Source organism: Ascaphus truei, chromosome 10 (genome assembly GCF_040206685.1).
Source record: "Ascaphus truei isolate aAscTru1 chromosome 10, aAscTru1.hap1, whole genome shotgun sequence".
Classification (NCBI taxonomy): Eukaryota; Metazoa; Chordata; class Amphibia; order Anura; family Ascaphidae; genus Ascaphus; species Ascaphus truei.
The window spans coordinates 31,335,495-31,344,711 of NC_134492.1; the positions used below are offsets into that span (position 1 = coordinate 31,335,495).

The 9,217-nt window shown below is 47.6% G+C and overlaps 1 protein-coding gene across 3 annotated transcripts; it reads left to right on the forward strand.

Moving 5' to 3' along the window:
• Positions 1–1,665: 1,665 nt before the first annotated feature.
• Positions 1,666–7,700, forward strand: HCCS (holocytochrome c synthase). 3 transcript variants are annotated; one of them, XM_075616460.1, is made up of 7 exons: positions 1,666–1,802; positions 2,458–2,602; positions 4,077–4,216; positions 5,349–5,497; positions 5,941–6,060; positions 6,888–6,974; positions 7,328–7,700. In XM_075616460.1, exons 2-7 carry the CDS (start codon positions 2,479–2,481, stop codon positions 7,524–7,526), a joined length of 819 nt encoding a protein of 272 aa, XP_075472575.1. In that variant the 5' UTR covers positions 1,666–1,802; positions 2,458–2,478; the 3' UTR covers positions 7,527–7,700. The 3 variants fall into 3 exon arrangements, with proteins under 3 accessions (XP_075472575.1, XP_075472576.1, XP_075472577.1); XM_075616461.1 differs by having other exon boundaries at positions 1,701–1,850; XM_075616462.1 differs by lacking the exon at positions 1,666–1,802 and adding an exon at positions 1,947–2,260.
• Positions 7,701–9,217: the final 1,517 nt, after the last annotated feature.

The following is a 9,217-nucleotide window of genomic DNA, read 5'->3' on the forward strand; positions in this document are numbered from 1 at the left end:
TACTTTTTTTAATTTGGTACCGAGTATCCTTTTGAGGGCTGTCCTGTGTCTATTGTTGTACCATGCTGGAGTCTATCACATTTCCGTATGTTAAAACGGCTTGCACATTGAAGCATATATTATACATATAAAAACAAAAACAGAAAGGCCAGTGCAACATACATTATACATATATTTTCCCCCCACGGCTCCAGCACCCTGTCTTAGAATTTAATGGAGTTCTACCAGCTGCTGTGTCTCCCTGGCTGCCAGATCAGTCACTTATCATCAGTAGGTTGCTGGATGTGTAAAGAAACTATTGCAAAGCGCATTTCGGGCCAAGCAGTGCCCATACTTTGTCCTAATGTTAACTTTCTGAGTTGTAACTATTTCCTAATCATTTAAAGGGCAATTCAGTGTTAGGCTAAGGCCCCACTCCCTCAGTCAGCGCGCCCGCACTGCAGACAGGCAGCGCACTGACAGACACAGACCGCGATATGCGGTCTGTAGGGAGCCGGAGCGGGGCGGGAGCCGGGGTGTGGCCAAAACGGACGGGGGGCGCGGCCATGACGTGAGGGGGCGGGACCATCCCACAGCCCCACAGCACAGAACTGCAGCCCCTCAGCCCCACAGCCGCCCCTCAGCCCCTGCAATTGACCGCTCCCTGCAGCCTGTAGGGAGCTGGGGGCGTGGTTTGAGCGGGAGGCTCTCGTCCTGTCCCCCCCCCCAACCTGTCGGTCCCTCTCCCCCCTCCCTTCTCTCCCCCCCTCCCGGAGCAGGGGCAGCCTACGAAACGGGCACCAGAGGAGGGGGGGGGGGGGGAGGCGGCGCTATGCACGGCTGCACAGACAGGGTGGCCGCCTCCCTCCCCGTAGCCGCCTCCTTTCCCTCCTCATTGGCTGACTGCTGCACCACGTGACGCGTCAGCGCTTCTGATCACAAGAAGCTTGCAGCATCGGCCGGCTGACGCGTCACAGCACGCAGTCAGCCATGTCTGAAGGAGCCAGCGGGGACCTTCAGACTGGAGGAAAGGAGCTGGTGGCCCGCGGGTTCGCAGCCTTAGGCTTCAGCCAGGTGGCGCTGAGCGAGCGAGTGAGCTCATGCTGGTCGTTATGAAACACATTGAAGCAATGTGTGTGGCCAGCGTGAGCACGTGCCTGCGCCTGCTCGGCGCTTAGCTGCTTGCAGAGCAAGCAAATTTGAATTTAGTGTCCGCAAGCGCGTCATGTGAGCGGTTCGCCCAATGAGGGCGAACCAGCTCCGTGACGTCATGGCCACGCCCCCTGAATCACCCACGTCGCGCGCGCACCTAGCCGGCCAGAAATCTCCCTGCCAAGCAGGGAGCGTGACGTCACCGCACATGAGCGCCAGCGCGCCGCTCCCTGCCTGGACGCAGGGCACAAATAGGCCCTTTAGTTAGGCGGCATAGCAAACCTCTATGAGATTGGCCTTCCATTATGTTCTATGTATTCTCCATGGCAATGCCATTTCTTAGGCCCTGACTTTGGTTTCTGTGTGTCTCCCCCACATTTGGATCTTTAACATTCCCTATGTGCACAGTTTGGAGTGTTTCTAATCCTCTAATAGTGATCAATAGTATGGAAGTTGCTCATATTACAGATCATGTGTGGGAAGCATCAGCTCCTATCAGACAGGTTTTCATAACACTGCAGAAGGGCGGAGCCACTTATCCACAGTGAGGCTTGACACGCACAGCGTCACAGCTGGGGTTTGTGACGTCGGTGTCGTGGGAACCCCCTCGTGCACTGTTAGAGGTCGCCGGTGGCCCCTGAGCTGGGGGCTGGGTGTCTGGACGAGGACAGGTAACAACCGTCGGGACATGGAAATCCCGGCAGCCGGAGTGCTGGGGGGTGAGCGGTGACCCGCGAGCTCCTCTCTCCTGTGGGAGTTTGTTGGGGGGGGTCTTTGCCCCCCATCTTTTATCCGGGGAGACCGGTGGCCTTAGTCAGTCACAAGTTACCGTCTGGTCCAAGGGCCAGGCGTGACCTCCAGAGGGGCTTCCTGCCAGTGACCTCTGGGAGATCTGGAAGTCACTGCAGGGTTAAATCCCTTCCTTATCTGTCGCTTAAACCCTGAAGTTTAATATCACTTATCACATATGAGTTGTCACTCAGCATGTTGCAGACATCTATGATATTACTTTCACCATCATCATCATGTATGTGCCTATATGTCTCAAACCAATCACCCACCCAGATTAGGAGGAGTTAGGTGACGTTGATATCACACACCTGTGACTCCAAAACAATGTTGCTACAAGGTGCGTGTGCTATAGCATAGTGATATAACGAATAAATGTTCAACGCACTCAATTTGTGATATATGGAAAATAGTGTTTAATTGCGGAATGATCGACGTTTCGGTCCTGCCAGAAGAGAATGAATGCAGAGTTTAATGCTGCTGCCTTTTTGGTAGTCACAGGAAAACACTGACCATTTTCTGAATATTTTTGTGCAGGTTTTCTTTTGTTCAACTAAAATGGGCGCCTCAACATCAATTCCATCCACGCCACCTCTGCAGCCGCAGTCATCGAATGTCTCGGAACAACTGCAAGCAGCGGCATCCCCACCGCCAGGATGTCCCATGCATCAGAAGATGGAAGGTATTTCATTAGAGATCAGGGAGAACACATAACCAAGAATCGGACTGCACCTTTCTGTGTAGTAGCATATGGAGTTTATTGCAGTATGTCGGGCCAAAAGGTGCTCCATACACAGGACTTTCAGATATGGAGCAATATGATTGTCTGATACTCATGCATATGGAGTCTGTGCCCCAAAAACAGTCTTTCTAATTTACTTTTTCCACTCTTGATCAACTTGCATTTTAGTCTTATACACTTTGTCTTGTTTTTTTTATTTTCCTTTTATACAGTGATCTTGAGTTTTAATAGGACATCTGCTGTAATTTGCCATTTTAGGCTGCGGACATGGTGCCGCAGCCCGTGCGGAGGCAGAGGGAAAGCGGGTGCTTTCCCTGGCCATATGAGACGGGGCGTTCCTAGTCACGGGGCTGGTTCGTCCTCATTGAGTGAATCGCTCATGTGACGTGTCTGTCGCGTTGAGAAATCAGTTTAAGGCCCGTAATATAGTGGGTGTGCGCGCGGAGCCAGGCGACGGGGCAAGATTGCGAAACGAATGTTTTTGCGCCGCCGCAGTAGTGTGTGTCTGTGTGTGTGTGTGTGTGTGTGTGTGTGTGTGTGGACGATGTTAATAAATAATTTATTCTTACACAACGTGTTCTTTTTTTTTTTTTTTTTAAATTTTAAAAATATATATAATTAATAACTCACACAATCTACATACACACAGACCACTGCAAACCTGTCGCTCCCGGCAGCACGGACCGTACACACAAAAAGTGTGCGTCACGTGCACGCACGTTCGCACAGGCGCCCGCACCTACAATAGAACAAGCCTATCTGATTTCTCATGCAACGCGCGCCCCCTCCCGCCTAAGGCCTCGGACATGGTATGGCAGACCGCGCCTGCACGCTGAGCGAATAGACTGCCTTAAGGCAGCATTTGCTTTCATGCGGCGTGCGCGCGGGAGGGGGCGGGCCTTGCGTGAGAAATCAGTTAAACTGATTTCTAAACGTGACAGACAGGTCACATGAGTGGTTCACCCAATGACAGCGAACCAGCTCCGTGACGTCACTAGGAACGCCCCCCACGGCCCGTCTGGTATGGCCAGGGAAAGCACCTGCTTTCCCTCAGCCTCCGCGCGCCTCCGCACGGGCTGCGGCACCATGTCCGCAGCCTTACTTCTTAAATGATTTTTGGAGGCTAAAGCTACTGGCTTTACCCAGGCATAACTGTAAACTGCAAATGATGTTTGTTTTAAAATCCCCCAAATTGTGTATTCTGTACAATAAAAGTACAGTATAATGGATGACATTTTAGAGAAACGTCTCACTCTATCTGAATTATGTTGCCTGTCCCAGGTGAGCCTTCCAGAAATTTGGGAACCAAATTCTTTTGATGCCGGGGGACTGTATGTCAGGACAAAATCTTTTTTTTTAATGTTTATATTAATCTAACCAATATATTAAAAAATATATATATTTTATGCTTTAGGATGTCCTATGCCCAAAGAGTCCACACAAAATGCTGAGAGTCAAAACAGCTCTCTACCTGCACATCAGGAAAGGGCATATGAATATGTGGAGTGCCCAATGAAATCGCAAAATAAAGATGACATTGATCCCAGCAATATGGTAAGGCAAAACATTTCTACCACTCCTCTTCATATGGCATATGGTACCCGCTCTCCATTGGGATGGAGCTGTTTTATAGCCTTGTGGTGTTTGCGTTGGCCCAAAACAGCTAGTTTTTATGTATTTATTTATTCACTTGGCTATAAACATGCAAAATAACTGGTCCTCCAATACTTCTTCTTTTTTTAATTTTTATGGTAAAACCAGAAAAAAACTAGAACTTTAAACCTAGAAGTATTTGAATGCATATATACTTGCTGCAGTGGAAGCACTGTATGCTAGGTGATAATGGCGAAAAGCAGTGTAGCAGACCTGTTCAACACATGTGAATGGGCTCACAAGTAATATTTTTTTATATGCTATACAGTGGAGGGTTTATAGTCACATTTTCACCCACCATAACCTAAATAATGTGTAATGAATCTCTCTCTCTCTCTGTCTCTCTCCGTCTCTGTGTCTGTCTCTCTCGCTCTCTGTCTCTCTCGCTCTCTGTCTCTCTCGCTCTCTGTCTCTCTCGCTCTCTGTCTCTCTCGCTCTCTGTCTCTCTCGCTCTCTGTCTCTCTCGCTCTCTGTCTCTCTCGCTCTCTGTCTCTCTCGCTCTCTGTCGCTCTCTGTCTCTCTCTGTCTCTCTCGCTCTCTCGCTCTCTGTCTCTCTCGCTCTCTGTCTCTCTGTCTCTCTCGCTCTCTGTCTCTCTCTGTCTCTCTGTCTCTCTCGCTCTCTCGCTCTCTCGCTCTCTGTCTCTCTCGCTCTCTGTCTCTCTCGCTCTCTCGCTCTCTGTCTCTCTCGCTCTCTGTCTCTCTCGCTCTCTGTCTCTCTCGCTCTCTGTCTCTCTCGCTCTCTGTCTCTCTCGCTCTCTGTCTCTCGCTCTCTTTCTCGTGTTATAAAGAATATTATGTTCTTGTTTAATAGAGACATTGCATCGAATATTTTGAGTTTGTCGTAACAGAAATGTGTACATAAAAGAACACATTTTCTGCATTGTGGTTTCCAAACTTTGCAGTGTTACCTTCTGGAGGAGAAAAATGACCTCATTAGTAACCTATTTTCCTTCAACAAATACGAATGAAACAGGGAATCTATAAAGAAATCTCTGCATGTTAAAGTGGACTAAAGCGGTTGTCTTTGTTTCAGATGCCTCCTCCAAATCAGACTCCAGCCCCAGACCAGCCGTTCCCTCTGTCAATGAACAGAGAAGAATCCTCCATTCCCAGAGCCAGCTCAGAAAAAAAATGGGTTTATCCATCCGAACAAATGTTTTGGAATGCAATGCTAAAGAAGGGGTAAGCTTTATGTCCCTCCTTGATACACTTGTCTAATGGGTTTTTATATAGCACCGACAGTCGCAATGGCAATCTGCCAAGAAGAGCTTGCAGTCTAATCCTTGCTGCCAGAGGAATAGGGAAATTAAGGGACATGCCTAAGGTTTTTTTTTAGTCATTAATTTTGCCGATGAAACGCACTCTAGAGCAGGAGTGGCCAACTCGTCCTCAAGGGCCACCAACAGGTCAGGTTTTAACTATGTGCCTGCTCAATCAGTGGCTGTCACCTGTGATGAAGCAGTGATATCCTGAAAACCTGACCTGTTGGTGGCCCTTGAGGACTGGAGTTGGCCACTCCTGGTCTATTGTTTATTTTGGCATTCTCTAAATGTGGAATTGCCTAGCGTAATTTAATACAAACGAGTAAAATAAATGACAATCTAGCTACGATTTCTGTTCTTCAGATGGAGGTGGAAAGAAGAAGATGTGAAAGCAGAAGACATGAAGAACATCATTAAGATTCACAATCAGAACAATGAGCAGGCCTGGAATGAAATCCTGAAGTGGGAAGCACTCCATGCCAAGTAAGAGCGCTCACCTTCACATCCGTGCATTCATCTTCCTGCTAGGGAGCACGAGGCTCAGTGAGGAATGCCAGATCCTTTAGTACTGGAATGCTATACTGATAAATACTCGTGCCCTACCTTCTACTGCAGGAGTGGCCAACACCAGTCCTCAAGGGCCACCAATAGGTCAGGTTTTAATGATATCCCTGCTTCAGCACAGGTGGCTCAATCAGTGACTGAGCCATTTGTGCGGAAATAGGGATACCTCCAACATCTGACCAGTCCTCAAGGGCCACCAACATGAGTTGGCCACCCGTGACCTACTGTATGCAGTGCATGATGCACACTGACCACACAATGTTAAAGAAGAAAGTTTATGCAGACTATCAAGAAGGAATCCCATTCAATTACTTTGTGCCATATTTCTTCCTATGCAGTGATTTATCATCCCTTCTTTCCAGCTCGTGTTGCTCTTATTGCATGCATCCTATTTTCTTTTGCCTATGTTTTTTTCCTTTTTCCCTCCACTAATGTTCTGTTTTTTCTCTGCTGTATAGAGCCTTTCAGACCCTTCCCTCTCACTGCTCTGCAGTATTGACAAGAGCCCCTGTTCGAGGAGATTAAGTTTTTTTAAATTGACACATGGTTAAAATAACCTCATATTGTAGGCGATTACTGTGCCGTGCTGCCATCTAAAGATTACAGTCTTTCTAAGGAAGCCAGTTACATCAATAAGTCATTTCGTGTCGGGATGTTTACCTGCCTGTTAAAACAGTACCCAATTTGCCTATAATTACTTGTACTAAAGTCCCACTTTAACAATATCTGTGTTTCTAAATATTTAGGGAATGTCCTTGTGGTCCGACACTGGTTCGCTTCGGGGGTAAAGCAAAGGAATTTTCTCCTAGAGCAAGAATTCGCTCTTGGATGGGGTATGTATGCCTAATACCATCTTCTGCACATTCTTTTTAATTAGGTCTTACTTTGTAAGCCAAGGGATCTCAACTCCTGTCCTCAAGCCCCACCCAACTTGTCTGGTTTTAAGGATATCCCTGCTTCAGCACAGGTGGCTCAGTGTTCGACTGAATTACTTAGCCACCTGTGCTGAAGCTGGGCTTATCAGTGACTCACTCAAAAACTGAGCCGCTGATTGAGCCACCTGTGCTGAAGCAGAGATACCCTTCAAACCTGACCTGTTGGGGGGGGGGGGGGGCATGAGGTCTGGAGTTGAGAACCCCCTGTTGTAAGCCAATTGTGAGCGTTCCCTGTCGCTTCTTTCCCACAGATACGAGCTCCCGTTTGATCGGCATGATTGGATTGTGGATCGGTGTGGAACAGAAGTCAGATACGTTATTGATTACTACGACGGAGGCGAAGTTGATAAGAACTATCAGTTTACCATTTTAGATGTCCGCCCGGCATTTGACTCTATGAATGCTGTGTGGGACAGAATGAAAGTTGGATGGTGGCGCTGGTCCTCATAAGCTGTTCCTTTGTACTCTTCAGTGCTGTAAAGTTGTGTGATTCGGTGCAGAGCAGCGTGTTCAAAGCTTTTCCAGCACTAAAGGGTTGTTCTGCATCAAAGATCTGGGATGAAAGTGCAATTTGCAGTCTACAGCTGTATCAATCTTTTAATAAAGTCCATCTATATGAAACAAGCTTTTTGTTTTTGGAAAATAGAAATGACATTAAGAAATGGCACTGTAAAAATGTGTTTTTTGTAATGTACAGTAAGCAAATTTATATTTAGCAACATTATAATGTCAATCATTTATTTCAGTATATATACTGTATGTCAGAGTGCAGTCATTTATGTATTGCTTTTCATTGTCTACATCGAGGTCTCCAACTTTTTGTGTAATGAGAGCTACTTCTGATCAATTAAAATTACCCCGAGCTACTGAAACATCTATTGGAAATCCTCCCTAGACACACACACCAGGTGGGGTGAGGCCTCCGGTGCCGCGCGCGGATGCGGCAATTGGCCCGCCAGGAAGTCCAAGAGGCGGGGGAGAGAGGGCCGGCAGCAGCCGGGGCGCGACAGCAATTTGAGGCCTGGTCGCCGGCCACAGAAGTTCCAATGCTGGGGCCCGCTGTAGCCACCGGAGCCCTAGTGGCACTGAATTAGTCTAAAAGGAGAACATATTACTGAACTATAATGTGGAGACATATAATGAAAAGCTGGTCTATATGCTTAGCAGATGAAATAACTGCACCAATAAATAATGCGTGTAGAAGCAAACCAATGTTTGCCTGTAGCAACTCAGACTGGCCGGTCAGCTACTGAGATAACAACCCCTATAGTGAGTCAGTGTGTGCATAACAGCAATAATATGCAGTAGATGGAGTAAGTATAATTTGGCACACACAGAGGTAGACTAATTGACAGATGATATACAACAGAGTCAAAATAAGGTGCAAAAGATACTTAGCACAAGTCCAGCAGTAAAAAAATGTCCACAGCCGAGGAAGATACTCATAGGTTCAGTGTTGGTAAGTCACGGCCGCAACCGCCACACTGCGCATCCTCCCTGTGTAGTGGGAGCGTAGGGCGGAAACACGTGATGCGGCAGGAGGAAGTGATGTCAGCTGAGGGCACCATCGGATCCAGAAGAGACAAACAAGCCCCGACGTGCATGTTTCGCCACCTGCTTCGTCCGGGGGCTCATGTAAGTTGTGTTAGGTGGGGATGTATTGCTGTATTTTCAGAAGACCGATCCATACATTTTATAGTTATACGCTTGTATTTTATTACAAGGCAACCTACATAGACAGCCTTGCAATAGGAAGAAATGCATATTTCCTCTCTCCAGATCTTAGCAGGTGCCTTTATGGTGGAGAAGCGATCACAAGTCACAGGAAAAGACACCGGGGCTTATTCTGTATCTGCCAAAGCCATGTCGGCTAAAATTCCCCAGTGACCTCGCTGTCGGGCCGTTTCGGTGGATATAGAATAAGCCCAATAGGGTTCTATTCTTTATAGTGCGATAACGCAGGATTGGAAAGCCCTATTGAAGTCAATGGAGTTTTCTGGTGCTATCGTACCTTTTTACAGTAGTGCACAAGGTGTGGTATAGGAGGAGGAGGCAGTGGGGTGTGAGCTGACCTGAGACAGTGCTCTACCGAGCAGGGGAAGCAAACCCCTCTCCTCGATTTGTAAACCCACAAACGAAAA

Excerpts from the sequence above, each read along its gene's own strand:
- HCCS (XM_075616460.1), top strand. The coding sequence starts at position 2,479 with ATGGGCGCCTCAACATCAATTCCATCCACGCCACCTCTGCAGCCGCAG. Across the intron at positions 4,217-5,348 it reads ACATTGATCCCAGCAATATG|ATGCCTCCTCCAAATCAGAC; the intron begins GTAAGGCAAAAC and ends TCTTTGTTTCAG. Across the intron at positions 5,498-5,940 it reads AATGCAATGCTAAAGAAGGG|ATGGAGGTGGAAAGAAGAAG; the intron begins GTAAGCTTTATG and ends TCTGTTCTTCAG.